The 26,292-nt window shown below is 41.8% G+C and overlaps 1 protein-coding gene across 2 annotated transcripts in view; it reads right to left on the bottom strand.

Annotated features, from left to right (window-relative positions):
* PIWIL4 (piwi like RNA-mediated gene silencing 4) overlaps positions 1-26,292 on the bottom strand; it is a 214,488-nt gene that overhangs the window by 112,134 nt on the left and 76,062 nt on the right. For both annotated transcript variants that reach the window (XM_069759169.1, XM_069759170.1), the window contains exons 4-6: positions 25,916-26,041; positions 6,409-6,623; positions 976-1,097 (exon numbers count right to left, since the gene is read on the bottom strand). In XM_069759169.1, coding sequence (XP_069615270.1) covers positions 976-1,097; positions 6,409-6,623; positions 25,916-26,041 — 463 coding nt within the window. The remainder of the gene's footprint in view (positions 1-975; positions 1,098-6,408; positions 6,624-25,915; positions 26,042-26,292) is intronic.

Genomic DNA, 26,292 nt, shown 5'->3' with positions numbered 1-26,292 from the left:
TCCTGCGTTTTCTATTTCCCCGGAGAGTAAAGCGCTTCGTAGGGTTCAATTATTTGCTATATACAAAGACAAATTGCCGTGCACGAAGCCGCCGAGATCGTGAGGTTGTTGAGGATGTGACACAAGATGAAGTGTCAGAGACGTTACAGTTTCTGCTGTGTTTTGATAAAAATGTACGTGGAATACTAGAAATGAGGAAGAGATGTACAGAGACAACAGAGATGTCCAAAGGTAAAGGGGCGCTAACCGTATATTACATTTTATTACATTTGGCCGTGTAGATATCTGTGACTCTTACAGAAACCTTCCTCATTGTAAACCAAGGAGTGTAAATTCTGTCCAATATAGGAAGGTTTATGTGCATTTTTTAAATGTTACTTTCTATTTCACTACCTTTTATAAAAAAAAAAAAAATAAATAAAAAAAAAAAAAAATATATATATATATATATATATATATATATATATATATATATATATATCCTGAAATTTTACAAGTCGGTCTCTTCCTCTGTAGAGATCATTCACCCGATCGCCTGTGCTACACATAACAGGGCTTCAGCTCTGCTATGTATAGCTAAAATCACATTCTCCTATGAATGCCGGCCACGAACCGACGTTCACAGCAGTATTGTAATGACAGGCACAGGGGTCTTCTGCACACACTCGGCAGTCATCATAACAACCTATCAGCATCCCCCGATCATGTGACGGGGGTTTCGATGGGCACTCGGAATAATATGCCAGCGTGTTTTAAATCTCGCTGTCAGTGATTGACTGTAGGATTTAACAAGTTAACAGCCGTAGGCGGAGCATCGATCAACCCGCGACTGTTAAGGGCACATGATGATTGATTAAACCAGCCATCATGTTCAGGGAAAGGTGCAGACTCATCGATGGAAGTCAGGTACACGACATATGACGCAAATATACGTCTTATGTCCTGAACCAGTTAATAATCCCTTCCTGTACTTACTTTTTAAACAGGATGCTAAAGAACTGGATATAGACGGGGGATCCAGGCATCAGAGTGCTTGTGAGGGTCACCGTGATCTTCACAACCTCCCCGTTTCTGGTTGTACTTGTCAGTTCTGTTACCTAAAAACGAAAAATATCCCTCCAGCTTCACCAATGATTACACTTTATACAAATTACTAAGGCTAGTTTTATTATTAAATAGCACAAGGGTGAAAGCAGCTGAACTGCTAACTGTGTAACTCATGGCCAGGCCAAGCTGGGTATATGGGGAGAGATTGTAGTCACTAACATCATTATCACCAACTACACGGCACTACAAGTGATAACAAGCTATTTCCATCACTTAGAGGGAAGCCATTACTGGCTGCTGTAACAAATGTCTGATTCTCCAACAATACACAGATGTGCACACAAAGCATCACATAACAAGATAGTCATTGCCGAAAGTCTTGGCACCCTTGGAATTGTTGACGAAAATGAAGTATTTCTCCCAGAAAAATTATTGCAATTACACATGTTTTGTTATACACATGTTTATTTCCTTTGTGTGTATTGGAACAAAATAAAAAAACAGAGGGAAAAAAAGGAAACTTGGACATAATTTCACACAAAACTCCAAAAAATGGGCCAGACAAAATTGCTGGGCACCTTGTCAAAATTATGGATAAACAACTTTGTTTCAAGCATGTGTTGCTCATTCAAAATTACATGTGGCAAGTAACAGGTGTGGGCAATATGAAAACCACACCTGAAACCAGATAAAAAGGGGAGAAGTTGATTCAATCTTTGCATTGTGTGTCTGTGTGTGATACACTAAGCATGGAGAACAGAAAGAGGAGAAGAGAACTGTCTGAGGACTTGAGAACAAGAATTGTTGAAAAATATCAACAATCTCAAGGTTACAAGTCCATCTCCAGAGATCTTGATGTTCCTTTGTCCACGGTGTGCAACATAATCAAGAAATTTACAACCCCTGGCAATCTCCCAAGATGTGGACGCCAGAGAAAAATTGATGAAAGGTTGCAACACAGGATAGTCCAGATGGTGGATAAGCAGCCCCAGTGAAGTTTCAAGGAAACTCAAGCTGTCCTGAAGGCTCAGGGAGCATCGGTGTCAACGTGAAATATCCGTCCACATTTGAATCAAATGAAATGCTATGGCAGAAGACCCAGGAGGACTTCACTGCTGACACAGAGACATAAAAAAGCTAGATTGCAGTTTGGCAAAATGTACGTAAGCCAAAATCCTTCTGGGAAAGTGTCTTACGGACAGAGGAGTCCAAGCACATCATTCTACTGTTCATTGAAAACGGAATAAGTCCTACAAAGAAAAGAACACAGTACCTACAGTCAAATATAGCGGAAGTTCAAAGATGTTTTGGGGCTGTGTGAAAGGCATTATGAAATCTGATCGTTACCAAAAGATTTTGGGTCACAATGTAGTGCCCAGTGTCAGAAAGATGGGTTTCCATCCTAAGGGTCTTCTCGAAGGACAATGACCACAAACATACTTCAAGAAGCACCCAGAAATGTATGGAAACAAAGCTACGGAGAGTTCTGAAGTGGCCAGCAGTGAGTCTGGATCTAAATTAAATTGATCACCTGTGGAGGGAGCTTAAAATTTCTGTTGGGAGAAGGCGCCTTCAAAAAATGAGAGACCAGGAGAAGTTTGAGAAAGAAGAATAGTAAACGACTTACTAGGCTAACAAATGAACTAAGGGAAAATAACAATGTTTAACAGCTAGAAAAAACCCCCATAAAAAATATATACTTTATTAGATAACAAAAAATGAAAAAGTAAGCATAAAAAACTTACAAAAAACCCCTATCTAATACGTACAGTCCTATTAAGGGGATAAGAATAAAGTCCCCTACAAAAAACCTTAATATATACTGGTAGAATGCCCCACACGACTAAATGCAGATAACCTAATGAATATGTGATAAAACAATTAGTAATATCAAGTAGCAACTGTAAGGGTGTATTAATATAAGTGAAAATATCCCTCCAGGCTAGAAAAATGTATATATACCTACAAGTTGATACTACCTAGATGCGGAGGTTGGCACCCTAAGAGATGTCGAGAATGGCGCCCTTGCTCGTACGACGGCTATCCCTGGTCTCCTACCTTTTCCCTATAAGAGATAGGTAAAGAAACAGAAGGCCAGATGGCTGAAAATAACTTGTAGAGATATGTGATACCAATAATACAGCAACACAGGCCCTCCCCTCAGATGTGATGTAAGACACAGGGATAGAAAAAACTAACTATCACTATATATATACTACAAAAAACATATGAAAGAAGAATAGTCCAAAATTCCAGCTGAGAGGTGTAAGAAGCTTGTTGATGGTTATAGGAAGTGATAGATTGCAGGTATTTATTCCAAAGGGTGAGCAACCAAATATTAAGCTGAGGGTGCCAACAATTTTGTCTAGACCATTTTTGGGGTTTTGTGTGAACAATTCTTCTAGGGCAGTTCTGAAAGTAGTCAAGCTAACGAACTACTAGCTCTTATGGGCTCTAATAAAGAGTGTGAGCTCTTATGTGCAGGGACCTCTCTCCTGTAGAGGGTCCGCTCTTTGTTAATCTCGTTTTATATTGATCTCATGGTGTGTTACTTGGCCAGGAGTAAGCAGAAGTGGTCTATGCAGGAGCTACAGAAATAAAGATGACATATCTTGTGAATACCATTGCTGTGAGCACAGATACCTTTACAAGGCTCAGCCATCAGCTAACAAGAACCAGGGTGTAATACATTTCTACAGAATGAGACTACGTAGATAGTAATTAAATGGTCAAACAAAACTATTGCTTGCACCTGCATACATACCCTTTAAAAGCAGCTTGTCACCATGCAAATGCAGTCCAATCTGCAGGCACCATGACATAGATATATGCAGGAACACACCTTATATGTGTTCTTTTGATGGTGATTTGTGTATTTAATGGTTTATGTGAACTTTCAATAAAATATGGCATTTTACTTACTGTACCTAAAAGCTCCTGCTTCTCCTTGTATATACATATTCTAGAGTGGGTACCTCTCTATCTTTCTATTTGGATGGGCTAACTATAGCCCTATTTGCCGACAATAATATGTCAATGAGGTTTTTGTGGCTACCATGACATAAAGCAGGAGGAGCAGCTGAGGACATTGCTAGATGGTTTTGTGAGAAAAGATTCAGTATAACCTGTTTTTTAAAAACTTCCTCTTCCTGGGACTTTAGGACCACCGAACACTATTACAGTAAAATTATTTAATAAAAAACAAAAAGTAAAGGTCACTGGCTTCTGTATTAATACTATGTCCTGTCAGTCCTTCTATTAATTCTGAATACTGCTAAGGGTAGTAATCCCATCATCCTCGCTATACTGGAGATTTGCTGGTGTTCAGCTAAAATACTTTGATTGTAAAGTAATCACAGCACAATAACAAATAGATGCAAAAATATTTCAAAAAATGTAATAAATAGTCCCTATAAAAGTCCAAAATATTGCACATATTTGTTTCCTTAATTTGTCTTTTTTTGCCTTGAAAACCTGTCAGATGTTAATAGGGCTTCTGCAGACAAGCTTAGAGGAGACCACTCCGTCTGCCAGATCCTAGGGGATGACCTGCCCTTTAATCTCTGTACAGGGGTCCATGAGTTGGAGCTAAGGAGTCGACTGCTGGCTGATGGAGCAAGCTGGCAGCAGGAGAGTTGTCATGAGAGGTTGGAAACAGGTCAAAAAGTGAGGAAGAATAATGGGGCAGGAGATTCATCAGATAATAGGTCGAGGTCAGAACAAGGTAAATACAGGCAAAACAGGAGCAAACAGACAGCAGAAAACCAGAGTTGTATGCACTATAACTGGCACTGGAAACCGTCTTTCAGGAGTTTAAATAGTAAAAAAGCCTCACCCAGGGCTGACATCAGCAAGAAACACTAACTAGCCAAGAATTAATCTCCTACATTCCAGGCTGGGCATAACCACAAGTCCCAGGAGTAAAACAGGGCTACCATATTGTCACCCTGCTGAGCCCACGAAATGAAGTGGACAAAGATGGGACAGACATGGCACAGTGGATTACGGTGTTACAATTACAGCTTTACACTTGGGAGGGTGTTCTCGAATGTTCATCTCCAAATAAACTGTTTGACTCTCTGTAAATCAGAATAGCCTAAACAGAGTGTAAAACCATTAACACATTGCTATTCTAAAATTCAATTAGCATTCTCCCAGAAGAGCACAGGCTAGTCAGCGCATCAACATAATCTAATTACGAAAAACCAAAAACCATACACTCAGCATCCTGCCCATCCCAGGGTTTCGCCTTTTTGGCTTCTTCAAAGGGCAATATCTTTACGTATCTTTACGTATTCTAAATGCGTGAATATGCCAATTGCTTTTTAGACAAATAATTTGGTAATGGTTTTACACTATTGGATACACTGGATTATAGAGCATCACATAATTTATTTACGAGGCATAAATTACAAGTGTTAAGCCGTAATCCAACATTTATCCAAATCGATGCTCCCTGGGAAAGGCATGAATACAAAAGTTGGTTGTCTGAGGTTTTTTCATTACACACTCTGTGATAGTGTTGCACAACTCTAATTTCACAATTCCATCTGTTGCAGAGCTCTTTGTGGACGCTCTGCTCCTACACAGGACCAGCTACACTGAAAATCTGGTAAGGCTACTTTCACACTAGCGTTTTTTGCAATACGTCGCAATGCGTCGTTTATGGGAAAAAACGCATCCTGCAAAGTTGTCTGCAGGATGCGTTTTTGCCCCATAGATTAACATTAGCGACGCGTTGCCACACGTCGCAACCGTCGTGCGACGGTTGCGCCGTGTTGTGGTGGACCGCCGGGAGCAAAAAACGCTACATGTAACGTTTTTTGCTGCCGACGGACTGCTTTTTCCGACCGCGCATGCGCGGCTGGAACTCCTCCCCCACCTCCCCGCACCTCACAATGGGGCAGCGGATGCGATGAAAATCTGCATCTGCTGCACCCGTTGTGTGGCGCAAACAACGCTAGCGTCGGTAACCTCGGCCCGACGCCCTGCGACGGGCCGAGCCCGACGCTAGTGTGAAAGTAGCCTAAGAGATTTTAGATGAGCAGAAATTTAGGACTTTTGTAGGAACTAATTATTCAATTTTCAATTTTTTGTGACATTTTTGCAGCTATTTTTTATAGTGCTCCTAGTATTTTGTAAGAGTTTTTTTTTTTTGCATGAATTTGTGTAATTGCTACACAACCAGCAATTCTGTAGGATACAAAGGATGATGGGATCACAGCCCTTAAATAGCGAGCACCATTGCATGCTTGTGGGCAAAAACTAATTGGTGCTGAGGTTCTACTTTCTTTGGGGACGTGAAGACTCTTGTATAGACATAGTACAATTACTATACTATGATGCAATCATTTTTTTTACCTTGTTTGCAAGTTTCCTTGAGAGGAAAAGTATGTCACCATGGAAAGCGCGGCCAGATCCAATGATATCCCCGTGACTGTACAGCAAAGCAGCCTTCAATCTTATTGAGGCAATGGAAGGGTTAAAATCCACATGGTACTGGTACAAGTGCCACTCGGCCGGCAGTCCCAAGCCAAATAAGTTGGTCACAAGATTTACAGGTTCTCCACTCGTTCCTAAAAATGACAAATATATATAAAAAAAAATAATTCGTTTAAGTTGATTCTGATTTCCTTAACCCCTTCATGACACGGCCAATTTTCGTTTTTTTGCGTTTTCGTTTTATTTCTCACCTTCTTCCCAGGTACACAAGTTCTTATGTAAGCTTATTTTTTTTGAGAGACGAGTTGTACTCTTGAATGACACCATTGATTTTACCATATAATGTACATGAAGATGGAGGGAAAAATTCCATGTGGAGAGAAATAGTGATCTCCCCCCGACACCCCTGCAATTTTGACGTTTTTTGGGGAATTGTTTTTACAGTGTACATTTTGTGGTAAAAAAGAACTTGCAATAGGATGCTGCTCATCAAAGCAATTATGTCGATACAAAACATGTCCAGTTTTTTTTATTATTATTATTATTATTATTATTTAGTTGTAAAAAAATAAATCAGAAGTTAAAAAAAAAAATGTTGGGGTTGTGTCGCCATTTTCTGAGACCCGTAACGTTTTCTCTTTTCGGTCGATGGAGCTGTGTGATGGCTTATTTTCTGCGGGACGAGACAACATTTTTATTGATACTATTTTGGGATAGATATGACGTTTTGATTGCTTGTTACAGAATTTTTTTGTGATATTGCATCGACCAAAAACATGTCATTTTGGCATTCTTGAATTTTGTTTTATCTACGGTGTTCACCGATAGGATTAATTATTTTTATATTTTGACAGATTGGACTTTTAAGAACGTGGCGATACCATGTGCGTATTTTTTTTGTCATCATCTTTATTTTTCATGGGGGAAGAGAGGAGAATTGAACTTTCATATTTTTTTTTCAACGTTTTTTTTTTTTACTGCTCTTGTTCAGTCCCCTTAGGGAACATGCGATCGTCTGATCTCTTATGCTATATACAGCAGCACCACAGCATTGCTGTATATAGTGAAAATCAGGGTCTCCTTTGAAGCCCAACCACAGGGAGCTCCGTAATGACAAACATAGAGGGCTTCAGATGACCCCCCAGTTGTCAAAAAACCCCATCATTAACCTATGATCACGTCATGGGTGAACCGATCGGCGAATATAGAACGACGAACCCCCATACTGACACAACACAAGATTAAACAACCTAACAAAAGTTAAATTGTTGGAGGCAGGTCGTGGCTGTAAGACACAATTATTATTATCTTCCGGATGTGGGGAGCTCTCACTCTGCCCCATACATCCGCTGCCGACTCGCACTGGCAAATATACGTTTCTTATTGGAGGTAGTTTTTCTGATTCACTATGTCTACTCCTCTCCTCCACTCTCATCAATTTGCCTCCAAAACTTCCCCAATCCTCTGGCATTCCATGACTTGTCCTCTTGTCTTCCACACTCTGAACTTTCAGACGAAACCTGAAAACTCATCGGGAAAGCTACAGCCTGCAATGCCCATCTCACTACCCCAGGAGCTGCTCCAACCCTCGAGCTACCATGCTCTACATATTACCCTGTAGACTGTAAGCCCTCGAGGGCAGGGTACTCTCTCCTCTGTACCAGTCTATCACTATTAGTTTGTTCATTGTAATTTATGTATTTTTTTAGGTGTACTTTTAACATGTACAGCACCATGGAATCGAAGATGTTTTAAAAACACATAATAATAATAATATGCTACTTGTACATACAGTAAGCAGACATCTTATATCAGAATGTCCTCATCAAGCTGTCCAATTTTCCAGTCAGTGGTAGCGTTTTTTTTCCTAATAATGAGTGAAGGATATGATTTATTCCTATGTCTGGAACAACGCCTAACCTTTATCTGTCTGGTCTCCACCGAAATCCATGGCTCACCGCAACTGCGCTCGGATGGCAGACAAAGGACAATAAATAAATAATCAGCAGAAGGAGACGAGTCACCTGTGCCCCCCAACCACCCGTGATGGAACCCCCATTATTTATTCACGAGGATACAGCCGGACTGTCCATACAATTTCATGTGTATACAATGGATCAGACAAAGTATATGGTCAGAGGATGTCTCTGACCATCATACTCACTACAGATCATATAAATTACGGGACCCCCCAATTACCTCTAGTGAAATTTGAAGAAAAAAAAACACAAAAATCAAAGCCTCAAAAACACAACATTTAAAACTAAAGCTTATAATAGAATGTTAACTCCATAATGAACAGGTCTCAAAAGACCCCAACGACTGATCGTTTTATTTATTTTTTTTCCGTCTCGTTGCTTTATTCAGCCGTAAGGGTTTTTTTTTTGTTTTATTTATAATTTCACAGACGTGGCAGTCTGAGACTTTATTTTATGTGTGTCAAAATGTATTATTTCTTAGCACTGCTTTGCAGGACATATAATTTATTGTGTTGTTTCTTTTTTTTTTTTCTTGAGACACAAATATTGAGGAAAAAAAAGATTTTTGGATCCGTTCGTTTTTTTTTTTTTTTTTTTTAAAGTTTCCCATAATAATAATAATAATAATAATAATAATAATAAAAAAAGTTGTTTAATGAATTCTTTAGGATATTACAGCTGTGTGGATGAGGCAGCAGAAGCGAAAACAAAAAGTGGATGATAGGTTCCAGCCTGCAGGCTACAGCCCAGTAACCTATCATCTATTTTTTGCTTTAGCTTCTGCTGCCTCATCTTTTATAAACAATCATGGCTGAAAGTGTTGGTACCCTTGAAATTGTTCCAGAAAATGAAATATTTTTCCAGAAAATAACTGCAATTACACATTTTGTTTATTCACATGTTTATTTCCTTTGTACACAAAAAAAAAACACAGAAAAAAAAAGGAAAACTAGACATAATTTCACGCAAAACCTCAAAAATAAGCCGGACAAAATTGTTGGCACCTTTCCAAAATTGTGGATTAAAAACTTATTTTTAAGCATGTGGCAAGTAACAGGTATAGGCATATAGCTGACTCAGTCTTTGCATTGTGAGTCTGTGTGTGCCACATTAAGCAGGGAGAACAGAAAGAAGAGAACGGTCTGAGGACTTGAGAATCAAAATTGTTGAACAACATCAACAATCTCAAGGTTACAAGTCCATCTCCAGAGATCTTGATGTTCCTTTGTCCACTGTGCACAACATAATAAATTAACACGTTTACAACACATGGCACTGTAGCTAATCTCCCTGGACAGAGAAAATATGATGCAAAGTTGCTTCACAATATAGTCCTGATGGTGAATAAGCAGTGTCAATCAAGTTGAAGAAAATTTAAGCTGTCTTGTAGGCTCAGAGTGCATCAGTGTCAGCGAGAACTATCTGTCAACATTTGAATGAAATGAAACGCTATGGCAGGAGACCAAGGAGGACCCCATTGATGACATATTGACATAAAAAGCCAGATTGCAGTTTGCCAAAGTGGACAGATGAGACCAAGATAAAGCTTTTTGGTAAAGCACATCATTCTACTGTTTACTGAAAACAGACTGATGCCTGCAAAGAAAAGAACACAGTACCTACAGTCAAATGTGGTGGAGGTTCAATGATGTTTTGAGCTTGATTTGCCGCCTCTGGCACAAGGTGCCTTGACTGTGTGCAAGGCATCATGAAATCTGAAGATTACCAAAGGATTTTGGGCCACAATGTAGTGCCCAGTGTCAAAAAGATAGGTTTCCATCATGGCTCTTCTGGAAGTACAATTACCACAAACATACTTCAGGAAGAACCCAGAAATGCATGGAAACAAAGCAGTCCGCATCTAAATCCAATTGAACACTTGTGGAGAGATTTTAAAATTTCCGTTGAGAGAAGGCACCCTTCAACTATGAGAGACTTGGTACAGTTTGCAAAAGATAAGTGGTTTGAACTTCCAGTTGAGGTTTAAGATGATGGTGATGGCAATAGGAAACGATTGATTGCAGTTATTTATTCCAAAGGGTGTACAACCAAATATTAAGCTGAGAGTGCCAACAATTTTCTCTGGCCCAATTTTGAGGTTGTGTGTTAAATTGTACAGTTTGCCTTTTTTTCTCTGGTTTTTTTTTGTGTTGTTTCAATAGACACAAAAAATAAACATCTATATAACAAAACGTGTAATTGCAATAATTTTCTGGAAGAAATACTTCATTTTCTGGAACAATTTCAAGGGACCCAACTCTTCTGGCCATGACTGTATGTATACGTATATACAATGCTTAAAATAAGTAGAGGGAACACTTAAACAACATAATGTAACTCCAAGTCAATCAAACTTCTGTGAAATCAACCTGTCCAGCTATGAGGCAACAATGATTGTGAATCCATTTCTCCTGCTGTTGTGCAAATAGAATAGACAATAGGTGTTATGATCAGGTAATTCAGTACCACAATGGACATAGAAGTCAGAGCACATACAGTGACCTGACAGTAACCCAAAAACATAGAACGAGCTCTGAGACGTGGGAACTCTGCTGACTGCAATCCCTAATCCTCTCCAACCACACTAGAAGCAGCCGTGGATTGCGCCTAACGCTCCCTATGCAACTCGGCACAGCCTGAGAAACTAGCTAGCTTGAAGATAGAAAATAAGCCTACCTTGCCTCAGAGAAATACCCCAAAGGAAAAGGCAGCCCCCACATATAATGACTGTGAGATAAGATGAAAAGACAAACGTAGAGATGAAATAGATTCAGCAAAGTGAGGCCCGACTTTCTGAACAGAGCGAGGATAGGAAAGGTAACTTTGCGGTCAACACAAAACCCTACAAATAACCACGCAAAGGGGGCAAAAAGACCCTCCGTACCGACTAACGCTACGGAGGTACACCCTCTGCGTCCCAGAGCTACCAGCAAGCAAGAAAAAACCAAACAAGCAAGCTGGACAGAAAAAAACAGCAAACAAAAATAACAAAAGCGGAACTTAGCTATGCAGAGCAGCAGGCCACAGGAACGATCCAGGAGGAAGCAAGTCCTATACTAGAACATTGACTGGAGGCCAGGATCAAAGCACTAGGTGGAGTTAAATAGAGCAGCACCTAACGACTTCACCACATCACCTGAGGAAGGAAACTCAGAAGCCGCAGTACCACTCTCCTCCACCAACGGAAGCTCATAGAGAGAATCAGCCGAAGTACCAATTGTGACCACAGGAGGGAGCTCTGCCACAGAATTCACAACAAATAGGTATAAATGAGAGGCAATTAGAAAGACAACCTGTATAAAGGAATGGTTCTGCAGGGGGTGACCACAGGCCATTTATCTCTTCTCATCCTTTTTGTCAGTTGTTTGGTCACTTTTACATTTTATCATTGATCCCACCCCTAGAGATACTGTACAGTAGCATGATGTGGTGTCTACAACCCACAGAAGTTGCTCATCCAGTATGGCACATCAATGAGAGCTATGGCAAGAAGGGTAGCTGTGTCTGTCAGCACAGTGTCCAGAGCATGGAGCAGATGCCAGGAGACAGTTGTAGCAGAGCAACAACCCAGCAACAGGACAGCTCCCTCCTCCTTTGTGCAAGGAGAAACAGGAGAAGCAGTGCCAGAGCCCTGCAAAACGACCTCCAGCAGGCCACTTCCATCCATGTGTCGGCTCAAACTGTCAGAAACAGACTCCATGAGGGTGGTATGAGGGCTCGACGTCCACAAGTGGGTGTTGAGCTCACAGTCCAACACTGTGAGGGGCGATTGGCATTTGCCACAGAACACTAAGAGAGGTAGATGAGACATTGGCGCCCTGTGCTCTTCATGGATCAGAACAAGTTCACACTGAGCACATGTGACAGACAAGAGAGTCTGGAGACGCCGTGGAGAATGTTCTGCTGCCTGCAACATCCTTCAGCATGACCGGTTTGGCAGTCAGTCAGTAATGGTGTGGGGAGGCATTTCTTCGGAGGGTGGCACAGCCCTCCAGGTGCTAGCCCAGAGGAACCCTGACTGCTACCGGGATGAGATCCTCAGATCCATTGTGAGACCATATGCAGGTGCAGTGGTCTCTGGGTGTCTTTTGATGCATTTGAATGCTAGGTTTCATGTGGCTGAAGTGTGTCAGCAGTTCCTGCATGAAGGCATTGATGCTATGATCTGTCCTGCCCGCTCCCCAGACCTGAATCCAATCAAGCACATCTGAGACATCATGCCTCATTCCAGGTCACGTTGCTCCACCAACTATCCAGGAGTTGACTGATACTTTAATCCAGGTCTGGGAGGAGATCCCTCAGGAGAACATCTGCCTTCTCATCAGGAGAATTCCCAGGCGTTGTAGGAAGGTCATACAGGCACGTGGAGGCCACACATATTACTGAGCATCATTTCCTTGTCCTGAGGCATTTCCACTGAAGTTTGATCAGCCTCTATCTTGACTTTCCACTTTGATTTTCAGTATCATTCCAAATAGACCTCCATGGGATATTAGTTGTGATTTACATTGATCATTTTTATTGTTCTAAACGCATTCCACTATGTAATGAATAAAGATTTGCAATTGGAATATTTCATTCAGTGATATCTCGGCTGTGGTATTTTAGTGTTGCCTTTATTTTTCTGAGCATTGTACCTTTCGATCTATCTATCTATCTATCTATCTATCAATACATTGTAAGATGGCTGCCGGACAAGTCCTTGAGGGAAGATATGTGTCATCGCAGCTATTAGCTGCGGTGAGGTGAACTCGGAGGTATGCTCCAGCACGTATAGCGCTGAGAGTTATTTGGCTATTCCAGGGCCGGGTTTGATGAGCGGTGATAAGAGATGCGTGGGAATGACCGCTCACATATCCCAACCACAGGGGCGTGGTTTGGCAAATAAATTGGAGGCCAAATGTCTCATTTAGTGTCTGTGGCTGGAGGTGAGGAGACCTCCAGTGTGTGTTGCTAAAGACACTGATCTGTGTGGGCGGACCCGCAAGTACTATATGGACTGTTCATTTTTCTGTTTGCTTTTCAATTTGTGCCGGAAAAGGCTATTCGCTTGTTTTGCCTATCCAGAGCAGTTTATGCAGTTTTAATAAGCGGAGTACAGCTATAAAGCGAGTACAGATCTCTACAAAATCTACTATATAATTGTCTAAGGGTCACTTCCGTCTTTCTGTCTTTCCTTCTTTCTGTCATGGATATTCATTGGTCGCGGCCTCTGTCTGTCATGGAAATCCAAGTCGCTGATTGGTCGTGGCAAAACAGCCACGACCAATCAGCGACGGGCACAGTCCGGAAGAAAATGGCCGCTCCTTACTCCCCGCAGTCAGTGCCCGGCGCCCGCATACTCCCCTCCAGTCACCGCTCACACATGGTTAATGCCGGCGGTAACGGACTGCTATTAACCCTGTGTGTCCCCAACTTTTTACAATTGATGCTGCCTATGCGGCATCAATAGTAAAAAGATCTAATGTTAAAAATAATGAAAAAACCAAAAAACTGCTATTCTCACCCTCCGTCATCCGACGATGCGCTCGCGCCTGCCGCCATCTTCTGTTCCCGGCGATGCATTGCGAAATTACCCAGAAGACTTAGCGGTCTCACGAGACCGCTAAGTCATCTGGGTAATTTTTCAATGCATCCTGGGAACGGAAGATGGCGACAGCCGCGCGTTTCGCCAGAGGTTTGCTGGAGCTACGCTGGATCCCCGCGGGTGAGTATATAACTATTTTTTATTTTAATAATTTTTTTAACAGGGATATGGTGCCCACACTGCTGTATACTACGTGCGCTGTGTTAGATACCGCTACATAGGCAGTGTTACATACTATGTGGGCTGTGTTCTATACTGCGTGGGCTGTGCTATATATTACGTGGTCACTGATATATACTGCGTGGGCAGTGTTATATACTACGTGGCTGCTATATACTGCGTGGGCAGTGTTATATACTACATGGCTGCTATATACTGAGTGGGCTGTGCTATATATTACGTGGCCAGTGTTATATACTGCGCGGCCTGTGTTATATACAGTACTACGTTGCCTGTGTTATATACTGCGTGGCTGCTATATATTGCGTGGGCTGTGTTATATAGTACTTGGCTGTGTTATATACTGCGTGGCCACTGTTATATATTGTGTGGCCTGTATTAACGCTTCGAGTATTCTACAATATGTATATAGCAGCCACATAGTATATAGCACAGGCCACGTAGTATTTGCTATATACTACATGGCTCCTATATACTACGTGGCCTGTGCTATATACTATGTGGCTGCTATATACATACATAAATACATATTCTAGAATACCCCATGCGTTAGAATCGGGCCACCATCTAGTATATATACACCGTGTTCCAAATTATTATGCATATTGGATATAAGTGTCATAAAGATTTAATTGTTGTGTTTTTCAAATAAACTCATAGATGGTATTGTATCTCAGGGCTCATTGGATCACTGAAATCAATTTTAAACACATGTGATAATTAATTTTCCAGGTGATTCTAATTAAAGTAACCTACTTAAAAATGATATTCCACATTATTAAGCAGGCCACAGGTTTCAAGCAATATGGGAACTAAAAAGGATCTCTCTGCTGCTGAAAAGCATTAAATAGTGCAATGCCTTGGACAAGGTATGAAAACATTAGATATTTCATGAAAACTTAAGAGTGATCATCATACTGTGAAGAGATTTGTGACTGAAACAGAGCACAGACAGAGTTCATGCAGATAAAGGCATAATGAGGAAGGTTTCTGCCAGACAAATTCATTGGATTAAGAGAGCAGATGCCAAAATACCATTACAAAGCAGCAAACAGTTATTTGAAGCTGCTGGTGCCTCTGGAGTCCCCCGAACCTCAAGGTGTAGGATCCTTCAAAGGCTTGCTGTGGTGCATAAACCTACTATTCGGCCATCCCTAAACAGTGTTCACAAGCAGAAATGGTTGCAGTGGGCCCAGACATCCATGAAGACTAATTTCCAAACAGTCTTGTTTACTGATGAATGTCAAGCAACCCTGGATGGTCCAGATGGATGGAGTAGTGGATGGTTTGTGGTTGGCCACCATGTCCCAACAAGGCTGTGATGTCAGCAAGGAGGTAGTGAAGTCTTGTTTTGGGCCAGAATCATGGGAAACAGCTGGTAGGACGCTTTAAGGTTCCTGAAGGTTTGAAAATGACCTCTGCAAAGTATATAGAGTTTCTGACTGACAACTTTCTTCCATGGTCTAAAAAGCAGAAACGTGCCTTCAGGAGCAAAATCATCTTCATGCTGACAATGCACCATCTCATGCTGCAAAGAATACCTCTGAGTCATTGGCTGCTATGGGCATTATTATTATTATTATTATTTATTATTATAACGCCATTTATTCCATGGCGCTTTACATGTGAGGAGGGGTATACATAATAAAACAAGTACAATAATCTTGAAAAATACAAGTCACAACTGGTACAGGAGGAGAGAGGACCCTGCCCGCGAGGGCTCACAATCTGCAAGGGATGGGTGAGGATACAGTAGGTGAGGGTAGAGCTGGCCGTGCAGCGGTTTGGTCAATCGGTGGTTACTGCAGGTTGTAGGCTTGTCGGAAGAGGTGGGTCTTCAGGTTCTTTTTGAAGGTTTCGATGGTAGGCGAGAGTCTGATATGTTGTGGTAGAGCATTCCAGAGTAGGGGGGATGCACGAGAGAAATCTTGTATGCGATTGTGGGAAGAGGAGATAATAGGGGAGTAGAGAAGGAGATCTTGTGAGGATCGGAGGTTGCGTGCAGGAAAGTACCGGGAGACGAGGTCACAGATGTATGGAGGAGACAGGTTGTGGATGGCTTTATATGTCATGGTTAGGCTTTTGTACTGGAGTCTCTGGGTGATGGGGAGCCAGTGCAGGGATTGACAGAGGGGAGAGGCCGGGGAATAGCGGGGGGATAGGTGGATTAGTCGGGCAGCAGAGTTTAGAATAGATTGGAGGGGTGCAAGAGTGTTAGAGGGGAGGCCACAGAGCAGGAGGTTACAGTAGTCAAGGCGGGAGATGATGAGGGCATGGACTAGGGTTTTTGCAGATTCTTGGTTTAGGAATGTGCGGATCCGTGAAATATTTTTGAGTTGGAGGCGGCAGGAAGTGGAAAGGGTTTGGATATGTGGTTTAAAGGAGAGATCAGTGTCAAGGATTACTCCGAGACAGCGGGCTTGTGGGACTGGGGAGAGTGGGCAGCCGTTTACTGTAATGGATAGGTTCGTTGGGGAGATCGCGTGAGATGGGGGAAAGATGATGAATTCTGTTTTGTCCATGTTAAGTTTTAGAAATCTAGTGGAGAAGAAGGATGAAATAGCAGACAGACATTGAGGGATTCTGGTTAGTAGGGAGGTGATATCTGGTCCAGAGATGTAGATCTGTGTGTCGTCAGCATAGAGATGATACTGAAAGCCGTGAGATTCTATGAGCTGTCCCAGGCCAAAGGTGTAGATGGAGAAGAGCAGGGGTCCTAGAACTGAACCTTGCGGGACTCTGACAGATAGGGGGCGAGGTGAGGAGGTGGTGTGTGAGTGGGAGACGCTGAATGTACGGTCAGTTAGGTATGATGAGATCCAGGATAGGGCCAATTCTGTGATGCCAAGGGATGAGAGGGTCTGCAGCAGCAGGGAATGGTCCACTGTGTCAAAGGCAGAGGACAGGTCCAGGAGGAGGAGGACAGAGTAGTGTCGCTTGCTCTTGGCGGTTAATAGGTCATTGGTGACCTTAGTTAGGGCAGTTTCAGTGGAGTGGTGTGACCGGAAGCCTGATTGAAAGCGGTCGAAGGAGGAGCAGGAAGATAGATGGGAGGACAGTTCAATATGGACATGTTGTTCCAGTAGTTTTGAGGCAAAGGGGAGAAGTGATATAGGGCGATAGCTAGATACAGAGGATGGGTCAAGAGAGGGCTTTTTGAGGATAGGTGTGATTGTGGCATGTTTAAAGCTTAAAAGGCATAAAAGGAGATAACCTCATGGTGTGGCCACCATCTTCCCCTGACCTCAACCATACAGAGAACCTTTGGAGTAGCATCAAGCAAAAGATCTATGAGGGTGGGAGGCAGTTCACATCAAAACAGCAGCTCTGGGAGGCTATTCTGACTTCATGCAAAGAAATACAAGCAGAAACTCTCCAAAAACTCAATGGATGCAAGTTCAATGGATGCAAGAATTGTGAAGGAGAAATCAAAGAAGGGTTCCTATGTTAACATGTAACTTGGCCTGTTAGGATGTTTTGGAGTTAAATAGCTTTTATGTTCAGTGAATGTGACCTCCTAATGCTGCAAATTCCACAAATGAGACTTTTCAGTTCTTTAAAACAGATCAAATGTTTAGAAATTCTACTGTCTCTAATAATTTGGTACAGTGCATTTTGAGTTTTTATTCATTTTGGAGATTATACTGTTATCATTGGGAGGTTTCTATAATAAAATTTGATGTATAATTCAACGGGTGATGACTTTTATTAGACTGACTGTCATTTGCACCGACCATTTAGGAAAATCCGAGGAAAATATAATTTGCATAATAATTTGAAACACAGTGTACACACACATACCACACATACATAATTTTGCTCTGGGGAACACATTTTTTTTCTTTAGGCTACTTTCACAGTAGCGTTTTTTTAAATCCGTCACAATGCGTCGTTTTGCAGAAAAAACGCATCCTGCAAAAGTGCTTGCAGGATGCGTTTTTTCCCCATAGACTTCTATTGACGACGCATTTGCGATGGATTGGCACACTTCGCATCCGTCTTGCGACGGATGCGTCGTGCTTTGGCGGACCGTCGGGAGAAAAAACCCTACATGTAACGTTTTTTTCTCCCGACGGACTCCGCCCCCACATCCCCGCACCTTACAATGGGGCAGCGGATGCGCCGGAAAAATGAATCCGCTGCTTCCATTGTGCAATGCAGCAAACGCTAGCGTCGGAATCTCTCCCCGACGCATTGCGACGGGGAGATTCCGACGCTGGTGTGAAAGGAGCCTTAAGTGTTCATTTTTTCCCCATTGTAATAGGGCAGCCATAGGAACTCCAGCTACAGGGGAAAACAGCCAGCTGCCTTATGTGATCGCCTGCTCCTACAGAAGCGTCAGCGTCGCCCATCCTTCTGTTTGCTGCGTAGTGCTTACAAAGCACTACTTAGCCAGCAATACAGAAGACAGAAGCAGGAATAAACCACTTCTGTCTTCTCCCTAGGAATCCTGACTGTATCTAACGAGGGGAGACCAGACCTGCTCCTTCTAAATTGCAGAACATTCTTCTGAGCCTTGAGAGGAAGACGTAGGGTTGAGAAGTGATATTCTTGGAGGGATTGTTACTGTTGGCGACATTTTTCTTGTATTGTACATCCATTCCACCTTGGGTAGACAGACTGACATCACAACAATGCCCAATGAAGAGAGATTATATGGCACGGGCAGCCAGGTGTCACAATGACCACAAGAGAACAAAGACTGGTACTTTTCCACATTATTAGAGTTTGACTTGAATTAATCAAGCCATTGACGGTCCTGTATACTTCTTTATTCAGCTCATGCTCTTGTTAGGAGCCGCGTTAACCACGGCATAATTTTCCATGGGAGAGATTTGATTCAGCCTCATTAAGTCATACACCTATTAAAATATAACAGCGCGTTAATGAAGATTTAGAAGGTCGACCTGCAGCTACAGATATTTTGTTTTAATAACGGCACGGAGACTTTTCTTCCGTAATAAGGAGTATTCCTGCAATGCCATAAATATTAATGAAGAGATAATTCCACTTTTCGTGTTTGTTTCTGATAAGGATGTATAATTATAACTACGGCTGGAGCTCACAAGTCGCCTCGCTAAATTGTTACCTACCCATCGCTGGGATTAGAATTGTTTTAAGTCGAAGAAGGCAATATATTATATAAAGAGTCTATGAATAACGTGTCCTTGTGCGGACACAAACAACAGACGGGCCCTGCTCAAGAACAACGTACCTTGTATCCAGACACACTCATTGGCAGGTAAGTACACACCAGTGCGCCCTACATTAACAACAGCAAGTGCTAGCAAGAGAGGAAAAAAATAATGTTTGTTCTACCAGGTAAAGTCCCCCAGCAAGAAAGATCTCACCTAGCCTATCAAAATTGGTTTGACCTGCTGTTAAGTCATACCAGACTCATCAAATCTACTGGGCTGTGTGAGTGCTAAGACCCACGCGTATCGACGCTGAAACGCGTCTCCCTCAAGGTCAGCAATGTCAATGAGTGTGTCTGTATATGTCATCAGGATTTGTATATATTAGGATTGTATGTATTAGTCCTTGACTGATATAAGAGATCTACCTGTGCTAATATTTACTCTACTGTAAAGTGGCTGTATAGTGATGTGTTTTTCTTTGCTGGTACTTTACCTATCATTTATGTGGACCCATTACCCCAAGTTTTGTCGTGGGTTTTAAGTGTTTTTAATGTTTTTTTTGTATTGTTCCCAAAAAAAGATGGTTTTTATATGCCTATAATTGTTGTGGTGATCCCAATTTTTCTGCATACACCTTTTTTTTGTTTTAGTTGCATTTATATATGGTATGCAGTTGGTGATCCCCTTATGTTATCATAGTTGGATGGTGCCCACTCAGCTAAGTACTGTTTAATGTGCACATGCCCTAGGGCAAGGGTGAGGAACCTTAGTTAGCAGGGCATTTATGGCCCTCAATGACCTTTTATCCGACCCCGGCCAGATTCCAGAGAACCACATTACTCGGGCCAGAGAACCACATTACTCGGGCCAGAGAACCACATTACTCAGTGTTCACTACTGAGCGCTGAGGCGCATACAATGAAATATTCAGTCCTGACTAGTGATGAGCGAGCGTGCTCAAATATTGAGTTATCTGAGTATGGTCGGATGTCATCCAAGCATCTTCGGCGTGCTCGAGTAATATGTTCAAATCCCCGCAGCTACATGTTTCGCGGCTGTTAAGATAGCTCTCCTATCTCTCTGCAGCACACCCTGCAGAAACAGCAGCAGCTTGGAGGACATTACTCAGTGGTACTGATAAGTGATGAGCAAGTATACACGTTGCTCCGTTGTTCTCCGAGTATTTGTTAGTGCTCAGAGATTTAGTTTTCATCGCGGCAGCTGAATGATTTACAGCTACTAGCCAGGCTGAGTACATGTGGGGGTTGCCTGGTTGCTAGGTAATCCCCACATGTACTCAGGCTGGCTAGTAGCTGTAAATCATTCAGCTGAGACGATGAAAACTAAATCTCTGAGCAGTCATAAATACTCGGAGATCACCCGAGCGTGCTGGGGAAAACCCGAGCAACGAGTACACTCGCTCATCACTAGTACTGATGTTATACTAGCACTAGGGTGAGATAGAGCCTTGTCCATGCTGAACTTTCCTCCCACCTCTCATATAACTCAATCTTTGACAACCTACAATTGGGCTTCCATCCCCACCACTCCATCGAAACTCCACTAAGCAAAATTACGACTTACTGAAAAAGCTAACAATTTTTTACACTCCTCCTTCTAGACCTATCCTCTGCTTCCCTCCTACTACAGATCCTCTCTTCCCTTGGTGTCAAAGACCTTGCCGTCTCTTGGATCTCCTCATACCTTTCTAGTCACACATTTAGCGTCTCCCACTCTCATTCTGCCTCCTTATCACGCCCGCTCTCTGCCTATGTCCCTCAAGGCTCTATCCTGGGACCCCTACTTTTCTCAATCTATACCTTTGACCAGAGGCCACTCATCAAGTCACATGGTTTCCAGTATCGCCTATACATTGATGACACTCAGATCTACAGTACCTCTCTGGCCGACCAGAATCCTAGTGTCTAACAGCCATATCGCCCTTCTTCTCATAACGCTCCCGAAAGCTCAATGTGGACGAAACAAAACTCATCATCTTTCCTCCTTCTCAAATACCTCCACTACCTAATCTATCTCAATAAATAATATCAATCACGCTTTCCCCTGTACCGCAAGTCCACTGCCTTGGAGTAACCCTTGAATCTGACCTGAAAAGTTTCTAATACTGGCTGCTATAGCTCCTTTACATAGCACTCACAGACGTGAGAAATTCCTGCTCTCGTGTCGCTAAGTAGCACATGTTCAGTAGCAGCAACAACATGGCGGGCATTATTCAGCAAGAAAAAAGAAAAAAAGGAAAAAATCCAGCTTCCAAAAATAACCAAATTTATTGAAGGTAAAATGCAAAGTCCAAAAACATGGTTCACAGGAAAATGAGTAGCAGCAGGCTACGCGTTTCGAACAATATGTTCTTTTTCAAAGAATTATTCAGTAGTACTGAGCAGTGTAGCTGTTATCCAGCTTATGGAAACAACGCTTACACATTGAAACTCATTCAGAATTTTTATAGTGTTATGACTATCCAGCGATTGTGATCCACAGCGCTACATTCCCTATATTTTTACATAGCCCTTTCTATTCACAGAAACACTCAGGGTTCTTCGTATTACAGACGCTCGTATTATGCTTGTGTTTATCCAATTTTCCCACGTCTTAAGGAAAGACGAGAAATGTTTACAAACAATCAAATATTAATAGTGATAATGCATTTTGCCCGTTTTATTAACCATCAATTTTTAATTACAAGGGGACTGAATCACTGCTGAGGAGGTGACTCCCTTTCCATGCTTAGCTTTCTGTATGTATAATTTATCAGCAATGTAATGGACTGCGCAAATATTTAAAGTCTTGGCGTCGAGTTGTCATAATTTGTAACAGAAAAATACACAAAAACACCATGACTTGTATAGCCCCCTAAAGAGCAGCTGTCAGCAATATTTTGCATGTTAAAGTAAAGCCATGGACATATTGGCGCTGATATACTGATTACATTATTTTTCACGTAGTCGCAGCATAAGTATGCGCATGCAATACGGCACTTTGTAGAGTCCGTGCACACATCTGCTGTTGCTGTCCTCACACCTGTATCACAGCTTATCCACGCTCACCTTCTTGTACCACAGATACATGAAAAATGACTTGGTAGAGTCAAAACGTTATTCGATTTTGGTCACCTACAGTAAATAAAGGAAAATATATACGCTTGTTCATCTAAGGTGCAAACACTATCACAATCAAAAGTTTTATTTGCATTCATGCTCCAAGAGTGTGCGCAGAATACGATTTATCTGGTGTCTCTATGTCAGGCCACTGCACTGGAAGTGACCTGCCTCCTATTTGAAAATTCATGCTGGTGCCGGTCTTACTGCGGGCAGCACTTGCGCATATTGATCTCCCGGCACTGGTAAATAAACTACTAAATAAACTACTAAAATGGCACTGGTAGTGATGCAGATTGAGATCTCGGCACAATGATGTCCTGTGGTTCAATCGAGCCAAGATTAAATTCTGCAGTAAAGCAGCCCCAATACATAACCCAGCCTCCTCCATGTTTCACAGTAGGTACAATGTTCTTTTAGTGATAAGTTTCATTTTTACATTTGTGAACATAGAGCGGATGTGACTTGCCAAAAAAGCTGCAGCTTTGTATCATTTGTCCAGAAGGACATTCTCCCAGAAGCTTTGTAGGGCTATTAATATGACCTTTGGAAAATTTAAGTCTCCCTTTTTTTACAGTTTCCTTTCCACAGTGATTTCCTCCTTGGTCGTCTTCCATGAAGTCCACTTTGGCCAAGACAGCGAAGGATGGTGTAATCTTACACTGATGTACCCTGACCTTGGAGTTCTATTTGGAAGTTGTTCTGGAATCTTTGGTTCCATTCATATCATCCGTCTCTTCAATTTGTCAAGAATCTTCCTCTTCCGCAGCCATGTCCAGGGAGGTTGGCTACAGTCCCATAGACCTTAATCTTCTAAATAATAAACAGGAACATCAGGCTGTATGGAGATGTCTTCTACCCTTTACCTCTAACAAGTTTGTCAATAATTTTTTTTCTGATTTCCTGAGACAACTCTCATCTTAGCTTTCTTAGCTCCATGTTCAGTGCGGCACACACCATGACACCAAACAGCACAGTGACTACTTTTCACCCTATACGTACAAGTTTGTAGACACCTGTGATGCGGATTACAGGATGCACCTTAGTTTAACATGTCCCTAAGGTAAAATTCATTTCAATCTTTTCTAGATTGTTGTCCAGGACATTTTCAAACCGAAAATTACTTTTGTCAGTTTCATATTATTTCAGTGACCATTGTGGGTTTTGTTTACTTTACCAGAAGGCAACCAACAATTTTTTATCCATGGGTGTATATGTGTGGCTTTGCGGGCACATTACAAAAGGTTCACTATGTTTATTTCATAGAAAAAATTAGCTTGGGAATTCCCTTTAAGAAGTAGACCTTTACAGAAGGGGTGTAACGGATCAGACACCCACAACCTTGACATGTGGAAGCAAAGTAGTTGCACTGGGGTCCAGACAAAGGGAAGTCTGCACAGCCATAACCTTAAACCACATACATAATAGTATGTAGCACCACTTTATGCCACCAAAACAGATCTGATGCATTGAGGTCTTGTCTCCATAATGGGCTTATGGGGCCATTACATGAGTGTCAGGGGTGCCCAGGATGCTTTGGGCAGAAGATCGGCTTCCACCGAGGACCGCATTGATCCAGAGCTTCTCACACCAAACTGCTCATCCCTACTGGCTGCTAGACTTCTACCTGGCTCACCAGTTGGGACACTTTTTGTAGGCAACCCAAAAGTTTTGGAAGATCTTACAATGTGTTCTTTGTCATAGTCACCCGGATACTTACGCTTCCCCTTTTTTTCCTGCTTCTAACAAGTCAACTTGCTCGTTGGTAACTCAATAACCAGAAACTAGAACCAGAGGACTTCTGTTCGTTGAAACCAGCCCACGACCTGACAGATACCGTCTACTTGGTGCAAAAAAGCTTTTTCGCTCTGTGTAGATGGCACTTTCCATGTAAAAGCTTTGCATGGTAAAACTAAATATTCGGTTCACTAAGATGGAAAATAAATAGTCCTGACAGTCATTATTTCAGATAACCTATAGACAGGCCAGTGGCACGGCAGAACTATTGGGTAAAGCAGCGGGGTTCTGGGCTGCATAAAGTACAAACCGCGGGAAGCGAGTGTTTATTCTGCTGCTTTATACATGATTACTAAGAATTCAGTTATGCGTTCGCCGGAGGAGATTTTATACAGCAACCTGAACAAAAAAAAGTCATGCACTCCTTCCACCCTGCAGGATGACAAAATCCAGAGAGCTCTTCCAATTTAACGCTACATATATTAAATCTGCTGGAATTAAACCCAATGAATTGAGATATTGAAATTGTCGCTGACAACACAAGATCATAAGTCAATGTGACCTGCTAAATCCTGGTGCTCATCACGTGAACGCCTCTGCTCTAGATTCAGCCGTACTGATGCTTACAAGCTATCTGCGCTATTGAAATGCCTTGTCTATTGTGTCAATGAATCAAATAAAAAAAAAATGAAGAAACTTTGCACATAGCATTTATTAAAAAATATATATATATTTTGCCGTTCTGTGCATACAGCTCCTATGCAGACCTCTATGTGTCTCATTGGTTACAGACGACACACAAATCCTGGTTGGAGAAAAAGAAGGGAATAATCCAGTTAATCAGATATACAGACCATTACCTATTAAAAAATGAAAATCCTAAGATGTCTGAAGATGTCGTAAAAACTTCATGATAAATGCTTGATAAAACATAGGATTGCGTGCACATAACTTCGTCTATGCCACGTAAGTACAATGTAAAGGCAAGTGTGCTAGAAGTGTTAAAGATGGCAGAGATGAAGAACCTATGCACGCAAATCACTAATGATGATGGTTCCAGGTATATACCAGTTCACAGCATGGAGGCCAAGTTATAATGGTAAAAAAAGGATCACATGAAACATCTACCAGGGCAGAAGGTCTACTAATAAGCAAGAATAAGAGGTATGCTACCAGGGAGGTCCAGGACTCTGAATGTGGACCACACACCGACGCGCGTTTCAGAATTGATCCTTTGTCGGGGGTGGGGTCATATCTAACATTGCCTCCATGCTGTGCCCTGGTATATACCACCAGCCACCATTAGTGATTTTCATTTATGTGTTGTTCCTAATTATGACCTCATGTTCTGTGCTTTTTCCTCCTTTTTGGTCCTTTCTTTAAGATCCTGCACTAATGTCTTATGTCACTCCACTCCCTCCCACTCTTGGCAATGAGAGGCCACTATTTAGACCCTCAAAAAAAAAATTGCTTTGGAAATCTGTAAGGAGAAGACTGGCAGAATTGCTGCACCTGCTCCCATTCCAGTGACATGTTGCAACTCTTCATTGGCATCTTGCAGAAGAAGATCAAGAACAGATCATCAAATAAACAAACAAAACAAAAAATAAAAAACATGCAAATTCTTGATTCGGCTTGTCTATTTCTAAGAAGAATTTGTAGTACAAGTGAACAGTGAGAAGATACCTGCTTTATGATCCTTAACATGAGCCATGGTCTGCCTGGAGTTAATTCCCAAATCTTGCAGGTAACGTGCAACTCGCCGTCCCCTCTCTGCAAGTACATATCGTCCTTCTCCGGCTGACACTTTACCTAAAACAACGTAGAGGGAAGAGAAGAAGAAAAAATAAATTAACTGAGACTCGATAGGCTGCCATGAAAATATTCAGTCTTTAGCCCCTTAAAAAAAATTCCATTAATTCCCATACCTATACAGTGGCTTGCGAAAGTATTCACTTCCTCACCTATTTTGTTAAGTTGGTGAAATGGAATGAGAAAAATATTGGCATAAATTAAATTTATGTAATCAAATAACTAAAAATTATCATTTGCATATGTATTCA

This window comes from Ranitomeya imitator, chromosome 3 (genome assembly GCF_032444005.1).
Source record: "Ranitomeya imitator isolate aRanImi1 chromosome 3, aRanImi1.pri, whole genome shotgun sequence".
Classification (NCBI taxonomy): domain Eukaryota; kingdom Metazoa; phylum Chordata; class Amphibia; order Anura; family Dendrobatidae; genus Ranitomeya; species Ranitomeya imitator.
This window is presented reverse-complemented; position numbering and strand designations above follow the sequence as displayed.